This window comes from Triticum aestivum, chromosome 4B, assembly GCF_018294505.1.
Source record: "Triticum aestivum cultivar Chinese Spring chromosome 4B, IWGSC CS RefSeq v2.1, whole genome shotgun sequence".
Taxonomy (NCBI): domain Eukaryota; kingdom Viridiplantae; phylum Streptophyta; class Magnoliopsida; order Poales; family Poaceae; genus Triticum; species Triticum aestivum.
In genome coordinates, this window is record NC_057804.1 from 614,660,452 (window position 1) to 614,683,959 (window position 23,508).

Consider the following 23,508-nt stretch of genomic DNA (forward strand, 5'->3'; position numbering starts at 1 on the left):
TGAAGGAGAACAAAAAATTCAGTGTTTCCTATGAGAAGCTCCCGGACTTTTGTTTTGCTTGTGGCCGGATGGGTCACTTGGCTGATGAATGTGGATATGGCATACATGATCCAAGTTCTTTTGAATGGGGTGACTGGCTGTTGTGGGAGTCGGAGATGCCGGTGGCTCAACCATATGGGGGTGGAGGCAGAGGAGATAGCTTCAGTAGAGGATGGGGTGGCGATGGTGGCAGAGGAGCTAGGGGTCGAGGAGGGAGAGCCCCGGCAGGGGGCCAAGGAAGGGGGGAAGGGGGAGGTGAAAATTATCACGGGCCGCAACAGATGGATGTGGAGGACAGGAGGGAGAACCAGGGGGAGGGAGTCGATAAGGGAGCACGGAAAAGGTTGGTGGTTGCGGATGGTTCTATAAACATTAGAGGACAACAACTTCCTCATCTGGAAGGCAAGGTAGCAGGGACCGTTTTTATGATTGAAGGAGCTTCTACTTCTTACCCAAGAAATGCAGTTGTCACGATGCCGGAGAAGGTGCACATTGTTAAGAAGAGGAGGCAGGAAGGAGGAGTGGATGAAGAGGTGGAGCTGATGAACAAGGCGGCCTCCCTTGAGGATGACAGGTTGCCAACGACGGTTGGGAATAAATCGTTCCGTTATGAATGTGCATGGGAGACGGATGATCGGCTCAGAGAGGTGGTCAGCAAAGCATGGGATGTGAAAGGACCGACGTTGACACTAGCTGAATTGGCCAGCAAGCTGCATGATGTTTCAGCCTCTATGTCACGGTGGGGCAGGAGAACTTTTGGTTCTGTGCGCCAGGAGATGAGGGGTTTGCGCCGACAGCTTGCAGAACTACAAGGTGATCCGCTGTGCACAGGCCCGGGGGAGGACGAGAAAAGGGTGATGGATCGCCTGATTGAGCTAGCGTACAGAGAGGAAGTCATGGCAAAACAACGCTCTCGCATCACGTGGCTAGCGGAAGGCGATAGTAACACAAGGTTTTTTCAGCGGAAAGCAAGTGCTCGTCGGGCAAAAAACAGGATCGCCAAATTGGAACGTGTTGATGGCTCGGTGTGCACTGATCCGAGCGAGCTGGCTGCTATGGCCACAGAGTTCTACAAAAATCTCTATGCCTCAAAAGGAACTATTGGCATGGAGGAGGTATTGTCCCACATACCTATACAGGTAGATGGAAACATGAACGCCCGTCTTAATGCAGATTACAACAGAGACAAAGTTAAAGAGGCCCTTTTCCAAATATTTCCAACCAAGGCACCAGGCCCAGACGGTTTTCCCGCACATTTTTTTCAGAAACACTGGGATTTGTGTGGTGATGAGGTTACAAGGATGATCATCCGAGTGCTCGATGGAGCTGATTCATCGGAGGAGATAAACAACACGTTCATCGTTTTAATTCCCAAGATCTCCAGTCCAAAAAATTTAGGACAATTTTGGCCTATAAGCCTTTGTAACGTAATCTACAAGATTGCATCGAAGGTCTTAGCTAACCGGTTGAAGCAAATTCTCCCCGATATCATCTCCGAAGAGCAGTCTGCTTTTTGTCCCTGGACGCCTTATTACAGACAATTTTATCACGACTTATGAGTGTTTGCACTATATGAAAACCAAGAGGGTGAAGGGAAACATGTTTTGTGCGCTTAAGCTAGATATGATGAAGGCATATGATCGCCTAGAGTGATCGTATCTGAAAGCGGTCATGATTAAGTTGGGCTTCAGTCCCAAATTTACAGAGACCATTATGAGGTGTGTTTCTTCGGTTTCTTTCTCCGTTCTATTTAATGGTGGCAGTTTGGATGGTTTCAGGCCTTCACGTGGACTGCGGCAGGGGGACCCGATCTCGCCTTATCTATTCCAGCTACCTGCGGAGGGACTATCTTGCCTTTTGAAGTCCCATATTGGGGTTCAGGGAATTGCAGTGGCGCCGGAAGCCCCTTTGGTTAATCATCTCCTCTTTGCCGATGACAGTCTACTCTTTTTTGAGGCAAATGAGGCGTCTGCTACACGGGTTAACGGACTGCTGCGAGTCTACTGCGATGCTTCGGGTTAGAGAATAAACGTGGACAAATCATCAATCTTTTTCAGCAAGGGGGTTGCGAACTCGGCAAAGGTAGTGGTCAAGAATATCCTTGATGTACACAATGAGTCGTTAACTGAAAAGTACTTGGGATTACCATCAGGTGTGGGTAGAGCAAAGGAAGGATCTTTTAAATATTTGAAGGACATAATCTGGAAACGTGTTCAGGGTTGGATGGAGAAGTGTCTGTCAGCGGGAGGGAAAGAGGTCCTTATCAAGTCTGTAGTCCAGGCCATCCCAACATACTCGATGGCATGCTTCAAGCTACCCCGGGGTTTATGCGAGCACATCAACGGTTTGATCCATAAATTTTGGCGGGGGAGTAAAAATGGCGAGAGAAGAACAACATGGGTGTCATGGAAAACGATGTCAAAACCAAAATTTATGGGCGGCCTGGGTTTCCGAGATATAGAGCTGTTCAACCTGGCTCTTCTTTCCCGGCAAGCGTGGAGGGTGATGCAGCAGTCGTAATCCCTTAGCGCTCGCGTTCTGAAAGCTCGTTACTTCCAAAACACTGATCTGATGAACGCAACACTTGGCAGCGCTCCTTCGCAGGTCTGGCGGTCACTTTTGGAGGGCCGTGACATCCTGTCTTTGGGGCTTATCAAGATAATCGGCACCGGAGCAGCCACGCACATTTGGCAGGATAATTGGCCGCCGAGAGACTATAAGATGAGGCCCATTTGCGCCTGATCAGCGAACCCGCCGATGGCGGTTTCAGAACTTATCAATCCAGTCACGCGATCATGGAACCGGCAAGCCCTAACAAAGCACTTCATACCTGCTGATGTCGACGTTATCCTCAATATACCGCTCAGTACAAGGCAACAGGAGGACTTTTGGGCTTGGCATTATGATAAGCGAGGTATCTTCTCGGTACGGTCAACATATAGGATGATTTGTGCTATCAAAACACAAAGAGAGGATTGGCTAGAACATCGTCCGGGCCATTCTAATATTGCCGCGGACAAAAATTCTTGGTCCCAGCTTTGGAAGGTGAAGGTTCCTTCAAAAATACGAGTTTTTGTATGGAGTTTGGCGCATACTTCAATCCCTATCGGCCTGGTGAGACATGAAAGGCATATGGCAGATTCTCCATCTTGTTCTACCTGTGGAGCGGAGGAGGATACATGGCGCCACTCGCTACTGAGCTGCCGCATGGCGAGATGTGTTTGGGCTTTGGAGGATGATGAACTGGTCGAGCATGTGATATCAAACCAAACCGAAGACGCGAGACTTTGGCTGTTCTGGTTGTTTGAGACTACAAGTCAACATGACCTAGCTCGAATCCTAGTGACCATGTGGGCAATTTGGTGGGCAGGAGGAAGGCCATCCACGAGAATGAATTTTAGAGTCCGCTTTCCACTATGAGCTTCGTTAACAGATTTTTGGAGGAGCTAGACATAGCTAACTCGCTCAAACCCAGGACTAATGAAATTCGAGTGAACCAGCCAAGAGCAAAAGTGTGGCTACCCCCCCGGCGAGTCTGCAAAGCTAAACTGTGACGGGGGGCTGTCAACTTTAGGAGACAAAGGAGGAGCGGGAGTTGTGTGTCGTGACAGATTTGGCAAGTTTCTTGGTGCTTCTGCGATGGTTTTTGATGGCCTCACCGACCCGGCAAGTCTGGAGGCACATGCATGCAGCGAAGCACTAGCTCTAGCCCGGGATTTGAATCTTCAGGATCTCGCCATTGCCACAGATTGTGCAAAAGATTGTGCAGAAGTGATTTCTAACATCAAATCTGCAGGTGTACCTTCTTATGCTCCTATCCTTCGAGAGATCCATTCTAGTAGCAGTAATTTTTCTTCTGTTGATTTCCGTTTCAAGAGTAGAGACAATAGTTTTGAGGCCCACTTGCTAGTAAAGGGAGCTGCGTCTCTCGCAGTGGGCCGCCATGTGTGGCTAGGGTTCTACCGGAGATTGTTTGTATTCTGGACGTCGTGAACTTTGAATAAAATCCCTAGTTTACCTTAAAAAAACTAGATATATGAGTGGATTTTTTTTCCATTGCAATGCACGGGCCTTTTTACTAGTATAATGTGTTAAAAACTTTAGCCTGGATTGAATCAATATTTATTATTTATTGACTTATCAAAAGAAAACATGCCTAAAAGCATACTACTTTTATTTGGTAAGACCAATAAAACACGGTATAGCTGTGTCGGTTTTTCAAGTTCAAGTATAAAATGGAGGTACGGCGCCACCGATTTCGTACGAGTCAGACCAGCCACGAGCCCACGGTATAGGGCCTCGAGTTCACCACGCCACCCCTACGCGGCTACGCGGTCGAGACTTGAGTAAGGATGGCAATGGATCGGGTTCGGCCCGGGTTGAACAATATCAAACCCATATCCAAATCCACGAGGATATTCTTTGCCCATCCATGAAAAAACCCATGGGCAAAAAATTATGTCCATGTCCAAACCCGATGGATATCCATAACTGATGGACATCCATCGTGTCCTATCAAACACGTATACATAATACGTTAAAAAATTACATAACATGGCACAACATTCAAATGAAGACTCAGATTCTCTTAAAATGGCATTGCACAACAACACAACATTAAATAAGTTTTCAAATGCTCACAGACATAGGAATAGCCCAGCATAATTTCTCAGTCTTAGTTTCTTAGAGAATGACATATGAATAGTCCAACATTAAATAATGACAAGTACAACCAGGAGACATATGTACATCATAGTTCTCATTATGAATGAAAAAATGTATTATTTTAGGCATCATCTTCTTTCTTCAGCGCATGGCACACTAATCTTCAGTTATGATAGACTCGGGCGCATCCTTGATGTGAACAGAACATAAGAACAATAATTGAAAATATGAAGAAAAAAAACAAATATTGTCTCATGTAAAAATCAACTATAATGAGTGGAATATGTCACCATAGTTTCTTCTTCATCATCAACAACACTTTGAAATGCAACGTTTAGGTGATGAAGGAGCACTCTGTAACAAATTCCCAACGATAGCCCAGGCGTCGCCTTGTGCTCCATCATGAGAAGCCATTGCCCTATACAATGAAGAAAGCCTTCCGTTTCAGTTAAAATGGAACTACGTACGTAATGTATGAACCGTACAAATTATGTACCTAAAATGCAATTTTTAAAACCAAATTAAGAAATAGATAAAGCAAGGGACTGTGAGATCTTTTATAACCCACTTGATTGAAATTCAAAAACGAACTGACTGATTTAGTAAACAAGAATTACTAATTGAGATGCATATATATAGATCAGGTCATGTGTAGAAAAGTAAAATCGACTTGAATTGACCACTACAATGTTTTGTTCTCTGATTTGCAGTCGGATATTATTTTTTCGTCAGATTTGTAGTCAAATCTGACTGAAATTGACTAGGACAGAATACATATCAGGTCATGTTGTAAAGTTCATTTTTTTACTGCCACCAACTAACAAACATAAATTGACCACTGCGAATCTCTTGGTCTCTACTCCAATTACTAATAATACAAAGTCATGAACAAGCATGTAGCCATGCATATCCATGCACTAGAGCACTAGATGTACACGAGCAGAAACAAAAAACTTACCCTGATCACCTGATGGTTGGTTGTTTGGTGTGGTTGTCACCGGCCTCGCTGCACCTCGATGACGCCGCCATACTCCTGGCCGTGTGCCCCGCCGCACGCTGCATCGTCGTGCTCCACCTCGTTGCCGCACATGTGAACTGGTGGTATCTTGCGTGCTTGGAAAAGCTTAGATAGAGGAGTGGGGCGGATCTATGGAGATGGAGGAGTGGGGCGGATGTATGGAGATGGACTTGGCCAGCCACCTTCCCGATGAGTGGGTTGCTGCAGTGCGGCACCACATGTGAACGGCGACGTAGGCTATATCTAGGTCCGCAGGAGTAAGAGTCGAGGAGACGAGAAGATATTTAATGATGATTCACGAGTCATTTACCGAGGAGATAAGTATGGGAAGGAGCGGTGGAGTACTTCCTCAGTGGGGATTAGGGAAATTTCCTTTGATTTTTTATTATAAATAAGAAAAGCGGACAAAGTATATACTTACAGGTCGGGTTCGGATATATCCATGAGTATAAAGTTATACCCATGCCCTATCCACGATTAGTCGGGTCGGGTTTGGATGTTGCCCATGGGTATAAAATTGTATCCAAACCCTGTCCATTCGGGTTGGATATCCGCGGCTATTCCGTGGATAAAATTGCCATCCTTGACTGATTCCGATTCCCGTTGCACTAGAGGTTATTGTGGATCACACGTCTTTCCGTTTTCGGCCAAACGAGTTAAAGCCATTATTACCGATGTTGGGCTCCCCTCGTGGAAATGGAGCCGCGGGAAGTTTCCGCGAAAGCCTCCGGCCCGGCGTAGCTAGCTGTAGCACACACGTCTGTTTCCCTCTCCATCCCATCCGTCAAATTACGCCTTTGCGTGTGCGGTGGACACACGATGCTGGAGCAATTTCAGGCAAGTTTACCCACGGGCCGGCCGAATCCGGCCAGGTCTTGTCCTCGTTTCGGTCCGGCCCACGCGCCAACGACCTCCCCTATGCACGCTCTGTTTTTCCCCCCTCTCAATCAAGAACTCGCACCGTCGCACGCAGCCGTGGCTATAAGTGGGGGAGGAAGAAAGAAGAAGACGACGAAGCCAACCCATCCAAGCGGCAGCAGAGCAGACGGCCGGCGACGAACCAATCCAGCCAGCCGAACTCGTCAGCGCGCAGCCGCCCTTCCCGCGAGGTTCGTTTCCCGCCCGACCTGACCCCCCTCAATCTCATCTCCTCACGGCCGGCCGCGGCGGCGGCGGTTTCGGTCGAGGCCAGGGTTTCCTGCGGTCAATCGACCGGGCGTGCGTGTTTCTTGGGCATTGCTCTCCTCCCCGTGGTAGTCAGGCCAGGGTTTTCTTGGAGGAGGGGGGGGGGGGTCGATTTTGGCAGTGATTTGGGCGAGCTGCTCTCTTTCTTTGCTTCGTGGTGGGGATGGGGATACTTATCTTTATTACAGCATGGCATTTTTTTCTTGGTGTTTTCTCCGGCCCTTTTCCAATTTCGACTGTTTCTTTGGATTCGACACCACATCTCGTCCTGCGCGCGCCGACGATTTGTTAGGGTTTCTTGGGCTGAACGACGAACATCAGGAATGTAGTAGTAGTATGTTTCTTGTTTGGCACCTTATATTATTGTTAGTGCTCTTGTTCCTGGCGTTGCTGTGCGATCCTTGCTTGCATACATACAAAACCCGGTTCCAGACTGTCGCCACGGCCCACCCACGGCTTGGAAATTTCAGCTAGATTTCAGCCAATCGCATCTTTTCTTTATGTTATTGTTAGTAAATTGCTTGGTTGTTGACACGGTGGCCGCATCACAGCTGCGAAATATCTACTGGCGTAGGATACTAAGATAAGACGCTGGCAAGTGGCTGTACAGCTTATTCTTGTTTACTTTGTCTTGGACACAGATGCATATCACTGTCAAAGATTGCGACGACGTGCCGTGATGATTGATTATTAGTTGGACGAGCCTGCTGGGGCTGAACATTTGACTTTTCACCAAAACAAGTGATCAGAAGCGCTTCCCCAGTTGGCATCATCCTGCAGACAACGTTTGGGATGAGCATTATCTCTGTCTCCCACTATATATGTATGTGCAGTGTGCTTCGTATAGACCCCAACTTCCCAAGAACACCCTCAAGCATACAAGCCTTGGGTTTCTACCCTGCACTGAACTAATTGAGAAGCGTATGTGTGCGCTTTTATTCTTTCCACGCTTTTAGTAGTTCATAAGAGTGTCTTGTGTATGCTGGATTTTATTTCTTCTCCCTGGGGCTGCCATAGTACCTTTAAGTTGGGATTCTCGTTCAGATTCCTTTGAAGTATGCTGCGATGGGAACCTGTGATATTGATATTCTGTTTCCCAGATATGGCTATCAAACAGGAGAGTGGATTTTTTTTCTTTTTGCATTTTTGATGACATGCTGTTCCAACATAATCTGCGTATTGTTGTTTGTAATACTATTTCCTTTCCCCTGATATGACTACATATTGCAACTAATCAGGTTTTTTCATTTGAGACATTAGCCAGCGTATGCATACGTTAGTCGTTATGTAAGTAAAGCCATGACTATCTGGTTTAGTTCTATGACGCTCTCGTTTATTCATTGGCAGAGTCTCACCAAGAGTGGTCATGAGCCAATCACGCAAAAATATTATATTTTTTAACCTTTTTTTTGCGTATGGCAGCATTTTTAATCCATGGTTTCTTCCTTTGTAGATAAACCATGGGTGGGGTACTTGGTTTGATACAGATTGATCAATCAACAGTAGCCATCAAGGAGACTTTTGGGAAGTTTGATGCGATCCTGCAACCTGGATGCCACTGCTTGCCATGGTGCCTAGGGCAGCAGATTGCTGGATATCTTTCTCTGCGTGTGCAGCAGCTTGACGTCCGATGCGAAACCAAGACCAAGGTACTTCTGCTGTATTTGATTATTGTTTTGTACTTGGCTGAAGGTCCGAGGAGTCATTTTCATGCATGGGTGAAATACTTATTTGAAGTTCTGTTTTCATTCCATATTATTATTCATTCTGTGTCATTGAGAATACGTGCATACAATATCTATGCTTCCTCATCTGAATGGGATACCTACAATTTAAACTTGAAATAACTTTACAAGCTTGTAACTCTCTGACGATGGATATCATGATTAATCTGCAGGATAATGTCTTTGTCAACGTTGTGGCATCTGTGCAGTACCGTGCTCTTGCTGACAAGGCATCTGATGCCTTTTACAGGCTTAGCAACACCAGGGAGCAAATCCAGTCCTATGTCTTTGATGGTAATATTGCTGTATGATTTGAATTGCAATGCACAATTTCACTGCACAAACAACTTCGCTTCATCTGCTTTGTTCTCTCATCCCATTATGTATTCACCTGAACATTGTGGTTCTATGTTTACTATTGTTCTTCATTTAATGCTAATGGAACTCTATTCATCATGTTCAGTGATCAGGGCTAGCGTTCCAAAGATGAACTTGGATGATGTATTTGAGCAGAAGAATGAAATAGCAAGGGCTGTGGAGGATGAACTTGAAAAGGTTTTTGTTCATCATGCATCGGTCTTCTAAATCATATGGTAGATTTTTACTAATTTAATTTTACCTTTTATGTAGGCAATGTCTGCCTACGGGTACGAGATTGTGCAAACTCTGATTGTTGATATTGAGCCAGATGAACATGTGAAGAGAGCCATGAATGAGATCAATGCAGGCATGTACAAAATCATTTACCGTTTTTATTCTTGGTAGTATCAACTGTCTAGTTTTCCAGCTAAAAAAAACTGTCTGGTTTTACATTTCACATTTGGAGCAATTATTTGCTTTCCAAGAAACAACATAGTTCTTTTTCATGTTGAAAGAAAAAAATGAAGTGAGTCATTGGGCATGGCCTTGAGTAGTCAGCAAATTGAGTAATCGACACTAAGTTAAGTTTCACACGATTATACATATCCTGCCACAGCGCTGTAATTCAACAAAACACACACACACACATGATACATTCCTGCTATATGAGGAGGCATCAGGTCTGCTAATCAGTTTAATTGAAACAAGGGACCCACACCCTTCAGGTTGTTTCTTTTTGTGTCAAATGTGTAATTTTTGACAGTTTTAACCAATAAACTGAGTTACTTTGGAAAGTCAAATCAAGTAGCAACCTATGCTTTAAAATAGTTTAGAAGATTTAAAGGTACCCAGATTAAACTTGCAGACATATGCATCTGTTTCAAGTTGTTATTTACTTGATATCATGTAACGGCTATTTTTTTAGCTAAATCAACTTAAAAATTAATCTCAAGTTACATAAGTTGTCTTACTTCTTCCCTGCACTTTTTTCTTCTCCAAAGTTGTCAGATAAGTACAGAGTTTAATAGAACTGAACACGTTTTGGCTTAGTGTATGTACTAGATGTCTATTACTCTTGTGAACCTTGATCCACAACAGGATAACTACCATGCTGAAGATAGCCAAATGGTATGGCCGTGAGGGATTGAGTATTTAGATGAGAGAATAACTTGGGGAAGTAGAATAATAGATAGATCGTTCTTTCTTGGCTTAACCTTAGATACATGACATCCTTATATAGTGGATGGTAGACCAGCATACACCCTTGACCTTTCCTAATACAGTTGGACTCCTTCAACCTTTCCTAATACGAACTCCCATCTAAACACCTAGCCTACAAAATATGCTAGCCTACTCCCTCTGTTCCTCACTGTTCTTGGACTCCCTTCTACCACAATTACATTGACAGGTACATCTTACATTCCAGACTGTTGCATTTATAGGAATTTAACCAATGTGTAGTTAATTGAGACGTTGCCCTCAAGTATGTGTAATTCTGTGAAACACAAATTAAATTTTGTAGCTCTGATATTATAGTATATGAAACTATCAGTTATGGAAATTTACTCTTATATTATAGTTATGTTCATGCTGTGGTTGTCCGTCCTCTATGGAGAGAGATGCACTTAAACCAACCGCATAGTGTGTAAGGATGTCTCTGCAATGGTGATCTTTTGCTTTTGAAATGAGAATGGCTTGGAAGGCTATCATTTTGATTTTCCTTAATAAGAGGGCTCATTTGTACTTGATTTCCTCCCAAAACTATTTTTTTTTTCTAATTTCTCTTTTTCTTATTTTTTTACCTTCATATTGAAAATAGGAGGCAATATTTCTTCTAGTTTTTCGTTCACACTTCGGTTTTGAAGGTCATAGTTGAGTATGGAAATGAGTGGGTTACAGATGTACATATGTGTTTTGAATGGCTTGCACGGCCATGTAACTGCAGTTTTACTTTATGTTTGATTGTAACAAACTGTTCTAGTCAATTACTACTCAAGAACAAGTTAAACTTTTTTCACGATTGTTATATCTGTTTCATGCTATCCCTCTGAAAAGTATGTGCTGTACAGCTTTATAACCTTGCAGCACATATTACCAGATATGTTGGATTAGCAGCTTTTAACTTTTATATTGTAATTTATGTTACAGCTGCTAGGATGAGGTTGGCAGCCACTGAGAAAGCCGAGGCGGAAAAGATTCTGCAGATCAAGAGGGCTGAAGGTGAGGCAGAATCGAAATACTTGGCTGGTGTGGGTATTGCAAGGCAGCGCCAGGCCATAGTGGACGGGCTGAGAGACAGTGTTCTCGCCTTCTCTGAGAATGTGCCTGGGACCTCTTCGAAGGATGTCATGGATATGGTTTTGGTGACCCAGTACTTCGATACCATGAAGGACATTGGGGCCTCTTCCAAGTCTTCAGCAGTGTTCATCCCTCACGGGCCTGGCGCTGTCAAAGACATCGCTTCGCAGATACGAGATGGTCAGCTCCAGGGCAGGATGGTTTGAGGAGTGTTGGAAAATGGATGCCACTTTTATATGCATACTTTTAAGTACATACAGCTTATTCTTATACTATGTGTGAGGTGAGGTGAGGTTGTGCCTAGATGGATGTTAATATCAGTACTTGCTTGGGTTGTGCAACTCGTATCTGTAAAAAATATCAGTTGTGCTATCACTGTGTTCGCAACTATTTGTGAATTGAGAGTGTTATATGTTACTATATGGTTATTATACTATAATTTCTATGTTGCTACTAGTTTTGTCATTTAACTCTTTGAAACCTTGGAATTTTGGAGATTGTTCCGAAGCTCCTCCCACTGAAATTTAGCCGAATAGGCCCCCAGTTTCTCGTTCTTACTACTTAATGACATGTTATTTGGTATTTGGATTTTGTGTGTGTTCATCGTATTGTGAACCACAGTTCATTGTATTGTCATGTGAGCCGCAGCTTGTTATGCTCTATGCTGAATGGCAGCAGAGGTTCGCACCCTGCTCCCCACTTGATGTAAAAACAAATGCAGACTTCGATACTCCACATTTCAAGAAAGGTCGTGTCCAATACCAAAAATCTTTAAGAGGTACATTCATGCCACAGTTTACCACGGATTTGATACAAGGTGGACAACTTTGTGTGCACCAAAATCTAGATGATCATGCAATGCTGGATGCAAATATGTAGCTCCAGGAAGATTAAAGCACAATAATATATGCCAGTCGAACGAACAATTCCTGCACCAACTTGTGGATATGTCACTCACTAGCTGCATGCATTGCCTGAAAGCTGTTTCATTCTTCTCAAGCAACAACCCATCGAAACCTCAGCCGCTCGCTGGTGCTGCAGCCTCTGCTGCCTTACCCTCGAGCTCGAGGAGTCGAGCCACAATCTCCTGCTTCTTCGCCTTCAGGTCGTCGATTTTCACATCGATCTTCTCTAGCTTTGCCCTCAGCTTGGCCGTGTCAGTTACCTCTCCGACCTTCTCTTTCTTTTCCTTGCCCTCCTTGCTCTTTTCTTTCTTCTCCTTCTTGTCCTTCTTTTCCTTCGCCGGTTTGGCCTCTCTGGCGTGTTCCTTAATGAATAAGAACGTACGTGTTCATCAGACTTTTCTGCATTTTTATGACATGCACGTTGCATTGATGTGGTTGTTGAGACATTTCATTTATTTGATGCAAGTTTCAGATGATTACCTTGTCCTTCTTCTCCTTGGGGTGAGTTGCATCTGTAGCTTCCATCTGCATTTTGGGGCAGCAGGGCGGATTAGCATTCGGACATGGATTCGATTCATAATCAATAAATTCAGGGGTAGCGGCAAAGGAAGCTAACTTGCCTTTGTCAAGATAACAATGATTCTGGTGAAAACAGAGATAAATTCTGGTTGTTTCAGATTGATCCCTATATAAGTGTAAATAAGCTTCGACACCTGTGAACCGTAAATTAAATGTTTGCTTCGATCAATCCAGTTTTATAGTTGTGTTGGTTGCAGCAATTTAGTTCTATAATTAGTTCTGTTTGGATTAATTTGGGCACGGTGTGTGTCTGGATAAGAGGAAAAGTCTCGACAAAGGGAGCAAACCCACATGTGTTTCATCATCCAACTAAAAATAGTAATGCACGCGTTGTTGCATCCATCAATTTACTTTATTTCGGGTTTATTATGATACGGAAATCTATTTTGCAAGTATTAAAGAACATTCATGATGATGTCGACAATTTAACACAAAGAATAACAATAGGTGGCATGATTCCTCTGATCAAAAGTTTTGGTCTTTTTGCACTTGCATCTTAAGATCAAACTATTAGGCAAGACTAATAAGTTGTCACAATCTTTGCAATGGAAAGGTCAAAACATTGTTCGTGCAATGGGTTTGATTGGGGCCACATTGCAGAAACTTCAAGATGCAAGATAAAATAGTGGGTATCACCCCTTGAAAGACATGATGGCTGTTTTTTTGTTAAACACAACATTACATTGCCAAGCATGGATGGTACAATACCCGCTCGAGGTCGTTCAAGGGGCGTGGTGGTCAAATGGTAACTTACTAGTGATTGGGGCGCCACCATGTGACGCCGCTTGAGAGGAAACTGTGCGCACGTTTCTATTTTTAAAAAAATACATAAAGTCCTCGCATCCGTCTAAAAAACATCTTTAAAAAAATCATCACCTTCATCTAAAAAAAGGTAAAAAAGAAAAAATAAATAATTACCACACCAGCCTACCAGCGAGTGCCATTTTGCATAACCCTCCATTTAAAAAATACCAAAGGTCCTCATCTCCATCTAAAAATATATTTAAAAACAAATTCACACCTTCATCTAAAAAAATTGCAAAAGATTTCTCACTGCAGCCAACCAGCTTGCGCCACATGGCATAGCTGGTTGGCCGCCCTTCACACGTAGTTTAATGGTTTTAATTGTCACCACTACAGGTATGAAATATTCAATGTTGTGCATGACCAAATCGTTACCGAGTTTAATAAATGCTTTGCTGAAAGATCTACTCGATTGTTGAGATGCATTGCTTTTCTTGATCCAAGGAACTGATTTGCTAATTTTGATGAAGACGAACATGTTGGACTTGCCGAGATGTATGTTGGTGACTTCTCCATAAACGAGATTTCTTGTGTCCACAAAAACCAACTTGAAACATTCATTTGCTGATGTGAGAGCTAATCCAGATTCTGTGAGTTGTAATAACCATAGTTTTCTTGATGTGAAGATGCTTTAGATTAATAGACATGTCATTTTTTTATTTGGTATTTTGTCTCATTGAGTTGCAACATTGATTTTATCAATTGCAACCACATCAGTGGAAAGAGATTTCTTAGCTATGAGTATTATCAAGACTGAGTTAACGTATAAAATGGGTTGATGATTGGATGACTTATAGCATGGAGTGTTGTATTGAGCGAGACATATTTGCAAGTATTGATGATAATGCTATTGCATATCTCTTTCAATCCTAAATATCTCGCAAAGGGGTTTGCCTCGTCATAGTCGTAAGTTTTTAGATTTGTATCAACGATAATTATTTCACTTTATATTTATGACTTTTCTTAAAATTATACTTTTGATGCCTTTGAGGTGTTGGTTCTTCTTCTACCATTGATCATGTTATGAGAGGCACAAATGAAGTAAAAATTTGATTCAACACTATTTTTTACTCTCATATTATTGTTTGAAGTTTTATCATGTGTTGGTTCACATTATAGATTTATTGAGCAATTGAGCTTTGTTTTGTATGTTTCCGCACACATTTTTGTTGGAACAAATAACAATAAAATTAATCAACTTTACTCATTGGTGGGTATATGAAATGGTGCTAATATGGGGCACACTAGATATCAAGGCCAATTCCAGTGATGCCCGACCTTGGCCGTGGCAGAGCGAGAGTTCAAGGCTAGTGTGTTGGTCACGGTTGCACTTGTGGGCCGCATGGATCTCGGGGACCCCACATTGGGGAGCCCGTCCAGAGCACGCGCGAGAGAGACGAGATAAGAAGCGACAACGAGCTCACGCTGTCGGGGGCGGTGGACGGGAGGTCGACAAGGAGGAGGCTATGGAGCTCGCCTCCACGGATCAACGATGACATGCCATGGATGGCACCGGTCGCCGCGGATCTCCCTCGACGTCAATGGAGCATGACGATGATGGTCTCCCTCGACGTGGTGGCCTCACTGGAGGAGGAAGTGGTGGGGGCTTGCGCGACACAAGGGACATTAGCAGCGACGACAGGCACATTAATTTGTGGCGGACGACCACTACTGCAACCATGGGGTGGTGAGCGGTGGGGATGAAGGATCGAGCCACGAGCTGCTCATGCGCCCACAACCCTAGTTTCATGCTATTATATTATTAATTTTGTTGGTAATCATTGCATGGAAAACAAAAAAATTATACGAACACGCAATGATCTATCCATGGAAATGCATAGCAACGACGGGGAGAGTGTGTCTATGTACCCTCGTAGACCGTAAGCGGAAGCGGAAGCGTTTCACAACGCGGTTGATGTAGTGGAACTTCTTCGCGCTTCAACCGATCAAGTACCGAACGCACGACACTTCCGCGTTCTGCACACGTTTAGCTCGGTGACGTCCCTCGCCTTCTTGATCCAACAAGACGTCGAGGTAGTAGATGAGTTCCATCAGCACGATGGCCTGGTGACGGTGATGGTGAAGTGATCTTTGCAGGGCTTCGCCTAAGCACTACGAAAATATGACCGGGGATGTAAATGGTGGTGGTGGTGGTGGTGGTGGGGGGGGGGGGGCACACACGGCTAGGCAATTGTGTGGTGTGTGTTAGGCGCCCCCTCCTCATATATATAGGTGGGAGGGATAGGTCTGAACCCTACTTAGGCTCCTGCCCTTGGCCGCCCCCCTGCCATGTTTGTTGGAGGGGGAGGAAAGAGAGGGGGAGAGGGAAGGAAGTGGGAATCCTAATCCACACTTACCTTTCCCTTCTCCCCTTTCCTTCTCCTCCTTAGGCTGGCCCATATGGGGGCGCACCAGTCCCTTGTGGCTGGTGCGTTTCCCCTCTTGGCCCATAAGGCCCATATCTTTTGCCGGGGGCCCCGGAACCCCTTCCGGTGACCCGATAAGTACCTGGTACCCCCCGAAACACTTCCGGTGTCCGAATACCATCGTCCTATATATCAATCTTTACCTCTTGACCATTTTGAGACTCCTCGTCATGTCCGTGATATCATCTGGGACTCCGAACAACATTCGTTCACCAAATCACATAACTCATATAATACCGTATCGTCATCGAACGTTAAGCGTGTGGACTCTACGTGTTTGAGAACTATGTAGACATTACCGAGACACCTCCCCGGTTAATAACCAATAGCGGAACCTAGATGCCCATATTGGCTCCTACATATTCTACGAAGATCTTTAAGGGTCGAACAGTTATGACAACATACGTAATTCTCTTTGTCCATCGGTATGTTACTTGCCCGAGATTCGATCGTCGATATCTTCATACCTAGTTCAATCTAGTTACTCTCAAGTCTCTTTACTTGTTCCGTAATACATCACCTCGTGACTAATTCCTTAGCCGTTTGCTTGCAAGCTTATGATGTGTATTACCGAGAGGGGCCAGAGATACATCTCCGATACTCGGAGTGACAAATCCCAATCTCGATCTATGCCAACTCAAAAAACACCTTCGGAATATGTATTTGACATGAAGAAAACAATAGCAATAAAACTGAACGATCATTATTCTAAGCTAACGGATGGGTCTTGTCCATCACATAATTCTCCTAATGATGTGATCCCGTTATCAAATGACAACACATGTCTATGGTTAGGAAACCTTAACCATCTTTGATCAACGAGCTAGTCTAGTAGAGGCTTACTAGGGACACTGCATTTGTTTATGTATTCACACATGTATTTAAGTTTCCAATCAATAAAATTCTAGCATGAATAGTAAACCTTTATCATGAATAAGGAAATATAAAGTAAGAACTTTATTATTGCCTCTAAGAAATATTTCCTTCAGTATACCACTTGCACTAGAGTCAATAATCTAGTTCACATCGCCATGTGATTAACAACCATAGTTCAAATTGCCATGTGACTAATATCCAAAGAGTTTACTAGAGTTAATAATCTAGTTCATATCGCCATGTGATTAACACTCCAAGAGTACTAAGGTGTGATCATGTTTTGCTTGTGAGAGAAGTTTAGTCAATGGGTCTGCCACATTCAGAGCCGTGTGTATTTTGCAAATTTCTATGTCTACAATGCTTTGCATGTACCTACTCTAGCTAATTACTTCCACGTTCAATATGTATCCAGATTGAGACTTGGAGTCATCCGGATCAGTGTCAAAGCTTGTGTCGACGTAACCCTTTATGATGAACTCTTTATCACCTTCATAACCGAGAAATATTTCCATAGTCCTTTTCGGGTATCTAAGGATAATTTTGACCGATGTCCAGTGATCTACTCCTGGATCACTATTGTACCCCCTTGCCAGACTCATGGCAAGGAACACAATAGGTTTGGTACACAACATAGCATACTTTATAGAACCTATGGCTGAGGCATAGGGAATTGATACGTCTCCAACGTATCTACTTTTCCAAACACTTTTGCCCTTGTTTTGGACTCTAACTTGCATGATATGAATGAAACTAACCCGGACTGACGCTGTTTTCAGCAGAACTGCGATGATGTTGTTTTATGTGTAGAAAAGAAAAGTTCTCGGAATGTCCTGAAAATCCACGGAGGCACTTTTTGGAATTAATAAGAATTTCCGGGCGAAAGAAATACACCAGGGGGCCCAGGGCCTGTCCACGAGACAGGGGGGCGCCCCCCCTGTAGGGCGCGCCCCTATCTCATGGGCCCCCTGGACCTCCACCAACCTCAACTCCAACTCTATATCTTCCGTCTCGCGGAGAAAAAATCGGAGAGAAAGTTTCATCGCATTTTACGACACGAGCCACCGCCAAGCCTAATCTCTCTCGGGAGGGCTGATCTGGAGTCCGTTCGGGGCTACGGAGAGGGGGATTCGTCGCCGTCGTCATCATCAACCATCCTCCATCACCAATTTCATGATGCTCACCGCCGTGCGTGAGTAATTCCATCATAGGCTTGCTGGACGGTGATGGGTTGGATGAGATTTACCATGTAATCAAGTTAGTTTTGTTAGGGTTTGATCCCTAGTATCCAGTATGTTCTGAGATTGATGTTGCTATGACTTTGCTATGCTTAATGCTTGTCATTAGGGCCCGAGTGCCATGATTTCAGATCTGAACCTATTATGTTTTCATGAATATATGTGTGTTCTGATCCTATCTTGCAAGCCTATAGTCACCTATTATGTGTTATGATCCGACAACCCCGAAGTGACAATAATCGGGATACTTCTCGGTGATGACCGTAGTTTGAGGAGTTCATGTATTCACTATGTGTTAATGCTTTGGTCTGGTTCTCTATTAAAAGGAGGCATTAATATCCCTTAGTTTCCACTAGGACCCCGCTGCCACGGGAGGGTAGGACAAAAGATGTCATGCAAGTTCTTTTCCATAAGCACGTATGACTATTTACGGAATACATGCCTACATTACATTGATGAACTGGAGCTAGTTCTGTGTCACTCTATGTTATAACTATTACATGAGGAATCGCATCCGGCATAATTATCCATCACTGATCCATTGCCTACGAGCTTTTCATATATTGTTCTTCGCTTATTTACTTTTCCGTTGCTACTGTTACAACTACTACAAAAACCCAAAAAACATTTACCTTCACTGTTGCTACCGTTACCTTTATTATCATACTATTTTGCTACTAAATACTTTGCTGCAGATACTAAGTTATCCAGGTGTGGTTGAATTGACAACTCAAGTGCTAATACTCAAGAATATTCTTTGGCTCCCCTTGTGTCGAATCAATAAATTTGGGTTGTACTTCACCCTCGAAAGCTGTTGCGACCCCCTACACTTGTGGGTTATCAAGACTAATTTCTGGCGCCATTGCCGGTGAGCATAGCTCTATTCTCTGAGTCACTTGGGATTTATATCTGTTGATCACTATGAAGAACTTGAAAGACGCTAAAACCAAGATTTTGCCCTCAACTACGAGGGGGGGGGGGGGTAAGGAACTGCCATCTAGCTCTGCACTAGATTCTCCTTCCGTTATTAGTAGGCTTGCGACACCTAAACCTGCTACTACTATGAATTCTGATATGTCGCATGTTATTGATGATGCCACTTCTACTATGCATGATGAAACTACTTCTGTGCATGATATTACTTTGCCATTAGGTGAATTTGTTGATGAACAACTTGCTAGAGTTAGGGGGATTGAAAATATTGAAGATGCTATTATTGATGATAGTGATGATGAAAATTCTCCCAATGATTATGTATTGCCTGTTGTTCCTGAGGGTTATGTTATGAATAAAGAAGCTGCTGAAGCTATCTTTGCTTGCAATGATAGAAATGATCTTAAGAAACTATTAGCTAAATGGAAGTAGCAGTCTCTAAATGCTAGAATAACCTGACCCTGCTTTTGCTAATTCACCTATCTGTGTTACTGATAAGGATTATGAATTCTTTGTTGATCCTGAGATTATTACTTTAGTTGAATCTGATCCTTTTTATGGCCTTGAATCTAAAACTGTTGTGGCACATCTTACCAAGTTGAATGATATAGCTACCCTGTTTACTCATGATGAGAAGTCTCGCTATTTTTATATCCTTAAGATATTTCCGTTCTCATTAAAGGGTGATGCTAAGACTTGGTATAATTCTCTTGCTCCTAGTTGTGTGCGTAGTCCCCAGGATATGATTTATTCCTTCTCTGCTAAATATTTCCCTGCTCATAAGAAACAAGCTGCCTTGCAGGAAATTATAATTTTGTGCAAATCAAAGAAGAGAGTCTCCCACAAGCTTGGGGGAGGCTTCTCCGGTTACTTAATGCTTTCCCTGATCACCCACTTAAGAAAAATGAAATACTTGATATCTTCTATAATGGACTAACCGATGCTTCCAAGGACTACTTGGATAGTTGTGTTGGTTGTGTTTTCAGGGAAAGAACAGTCGACGATGCTGAAATACTATTGAATAAGATGTTGACTAATGAAAATAATTGGACTCTCCTTGAGCCAATTCCTGAACCAATTGAGCCAACTCCTGAGCCTATTCCTAAACCCACTCCGAAGAAGAGAGGTGTTCTATTTCTCAGTCCTGAAGATATGCAAGAGGCAAAGAAATCAATGAAAGAAAAAGGTATTAAAGCTGAAGACGTTAAGAATTTACCTCCTATCGAAGAAATACATGGTCTTAATATACCGCCTGTTGAAGAACCCCATTGTCTTGATAACCCGACACAGGTAGTAAAGGTAAATTCTCTCTATAGATATGATAAAGATGAAATCCCATCTACTAAATTTCATAGCCCATGCTTAGATGAATTGGATGATTTCATGAATAGACAAGCAAATTTCAATGATTACGTTGGTAGACAATTGAAGAATAATGCTTATACGATAGTACACTTGAATGATTATGTAGCTAGAGTTAAAGGTGAACTTAAACTCACTAGTAAACATGCTTCCATGATTGCTACTCAAGCTGAACAAGTACTTAAGGCTCAGAATGAATTGCTTGCTGAATTAAATAATAAAAATGACTTTGCTGTTAGAGTGGCTACTAGAACTGGTAGAATGACTCAGGAACCTTTGTATCCTGAAGGCCACCCTAAAAGGATTGAACAAGATTCCCAGAATAATAATCTAGATGTTCCTAGTTCTTCTAAGAAGAAGAAAAAGAAGAATGATAGGACTTTGCAAACTTCTAGTGAACCTATTGTAGAAACACCTAAGAATCCTAATACTACTTCTATCTCTGATGCTGAAACACAATCCGGAGATGAACATGAACCTGATGATAATACTAATAATGATGTTCATGTAGATGCTCAACCTAGTAATAGCAATGATATAGAGATTGAACTTGCTGTTGATCTTGATAACCCACAATCAAAGAATCAATGTTATGATAAGAGAGATTTTGTTGCTAGGAAGCACGGTAAAGAAAGAGAACCATGGGTTCATAAACCCATGCCCTTTCCTCCTAAACCATCCAAGTCAAAGGATGATGAGGACTTTGAGCATTTTGCTGAAATGATTAGACCTATTTTCTTACGCATGCGCTTAACTGATATGCTTAAAACAAACCCTTATGCTAAATATATGAAAGATATCATCACTAATAAGAGGAAAATACCTGAAACTGAAATTTCCACCATGCTTGCCAACTATACCTTTAAGGGTGGAATACCTAAGAAACTTGGTGATCCCGGAGTACCCACTATACCTTGCTCTATTAAAAGAAATTATGTTAAAACTACTTTATGTGATCTTGGAGCCGGTGTTAGTGTTATGCCTCTCTCTTTATATCGTAGACTTGAATTGAATAAGTTGACACCTACTGAAATATCTTTGCAAATGGCTGATAAATCAACTGCTATACCTGTCGGTATTTGTGAGGATGTGCCTGTTGTGGTTGCAAATGTCACTATCTTAACGGACTTTGTTATTCTTGATATTCCCGAGGACGATAGTATGTCTATTATTCTTGGTAGATCCTTTTTAAATACTGCATGAGCTGTTATTGATTGCAACAAAGGCAATGTCACCTTTCATGTTAATGGTAATGAGCATACGGTACACTTTCCGAGGAAGCAAATCCAAGTTCACAGCATAAATACTATTGAGAAGGTTCCAACTATTATTTTTGGAGGTTTTGAATTTCCTCTCCCTACTGTCAAGAAAAAGTATGATATTCTTATTGTTGGGGATTTTCATATCCCCGTTGAGGTAACGTAGTGTTATTCAAAATTTCTCCGGTTTCGTGTTATTCGGAATGAGTTTGTTAACAAGACTTGATCAACCTTGTTAGCGGATTCATTTTGATGATCATGAGATGGATGAAACTAGAAGGCACAACCTTGTGTACCCTCTTTTTACTTTCTGTTATTTAGATTAAATAAAGCAAAAATAGTTTTATTCGTCTGTTTTCTGAATTATCCGTGTATTAAAAAATAGTCCGAAAATAAAAGTGCTCCAAATGCCCTGCAAATTTAGTATTATTTTTTCTGGAATATTTGAGGATTTTAGGCACTGAAATTACTGCAGAAGGGGCAAGCACCAGGCCACGAGAGAGGAGGGCACCCCCCCGTCTCGTGGGCCCCTGGTGGCTCCCCTCCACTTATGCCAGCACCCACACACTTCATCTTCTACCCAAAAAAATCCCCATCCAGCTCAAGCCCGAGTTCTAGCTCGTTTTGCTGCGATTTTCGATCTCTTAGCTTAAAGCTCCATTCACAAAACTGCTTTGGGAGATTGTTGCTTGGTATGTGACTCCTCCATTGGTCCAATTAGTTTTTGTTCTAGTGCTTTATTCATTGCAAATTTTTGCTGCATAGGTGACCCTGTTCTTGAGCTTGCATGTTAAATTTTTGAGGTCCCAAGCAATTCCAATGCATGATATAGGCTCTAGGCACTTGTAGGAGTAGTTGCTATCAATCTTGTTTAGTTTTATGCACTTTTATTTTGAAGTTACTAAAAATTTTAGATTTATTTCAGAAAAAGAAATATGCTTAGAAGAATGTACCAAGGTGGTTCCTCGGTGAAGAGAGGGCCCAGGATTGCTATACGTGAGCAAGATGTTGCATTACCGAGGGACGCGAATGTACGAGCTTGTGAGTGGCCATCCGATGATTTTATGGTCGAAGCAGGCTTTAAGGAGGAATTTGATGCATATGTGCGTAATGCCGAGCTGGAGGACTTCGTACAAGATAAGTGTCCTCAGTACTATCAATGGCTGATTCTTTTGTGCGAAGGTTTAAATATAACTATGTGCATAATTCTCCTAGTGTCATATTTGATATTTATAATACTTCTTATACCATGGATTTAGAGGATTTCACAACTGCTTGCAAACTCCCACAGTGGGGTAATATTAATGATCCTCACAAATCTGAATTTAGAGATTTTCTTGCTAGTATTACTGTGGGAGAAGCTAGGGACATAGCACAAGCTACCATAGGGAGCATTCATTTTCCTGCTATACATTATTTTGCTCTCTTCATTGGTAGATGTATTAATGGTAAGGATGAAGCATGTCACATGTGTGTCCCTGATCTGTGTGTCCTCAAGAGTGTTGTGTTAGGTTATAAAGGTTATAACTTGGGGGCAGTAGTTGCACGTAAGTTGCAGAATCATAGTAGAAAGGGAGATTTATTTGGAGGAATTTATGCAACCCGTGTGGCTAATTATCTTGGCATAGCCCCACGAGAGGGAGATATGATAATACCTCCTGTTTATTTGGATAAAGAAGCTATGTTTAGTCATCATTTTCTTGAGAGAAATGAACAATTCCTCCATTATCGACTAATCTATGACAGACGCAATGTCGTCCCTGTTACTCTTCTTGATCCCTACCTTTTTGATTATCAGGCAAAAGGAAGATATGTTGTCACCAGGGAGGAAGCAGCTGAA

The 23,508-nt window shown here is 42.6% G+C and overlaps 2 protein-coding genes across 3 annotated transcripts; one reads left to right on the plus strand and one right to left on the minus strand.

Moving 5' to 3' along the window:
• The first annotated feature begins 6,534 nt into the window (after nt 1-6,534).
• On the plus strand, nt 6,535-11,742 carry LOC123093593 (hypersensitive-induced response protein 1). 2 transcript variants are annotated; one of them, XM_044515582.1, is made up of 6 exons: nt 6,535-6,831; nt 8,361-8,556; nt 8,805-8,925; nt 9,095-9,186; nt 9,262-9,358; nt 11,140-11,742. In XM_044515582.1, the coding sequence occupies exons 2-6, from the start codon at nt 8,368-8,370 to the stop codon at nt 11,493-11,495; spliced, it is 855 nt and encodes a 284-aa protein (XP_044371517.1). In that variant the 5' UTR covers nt 6,535-6,831; nt 8,361-8,367; the 3' UTR covers nt 11,496-11,742. The 2 variants fall into 2 exon arrangements, with proteins under 2 accessions (XP_044371517.1, XP_044371518.1); XM_044515583.1 differs by lacking the exon at nt 6,535-6,831 and adding an exon at nt 7,549-7,828.
• Nucleotides 11,743-11,995: 253 nt separating this feature from the next.
• On the minus strand, nt 11,996-12,904 carry LOC123093594 (protein PXR1). The gene is made up of 3 exons (XM_044515584.1): nt 12,815-12,904; nt 12,675-12,719; nt 11,996-12,556 (listed from the first exon to the last, which is right to left on the minus strand). The coding sequence occupies exons 2-3, from the start codon at nt 12,717-12,719 to the stop codon at nt 12,308-12,310; spliced, it is 294 nt and encodes a 97-aa protein (XP_044371519.1). The 5' UTR covers nt 12,815-12,904; the 3' UTR covers nt 11,996-12,307.
• Nucleotides 12,905-23,508: the final 10,604 nt, after the last annotated feature.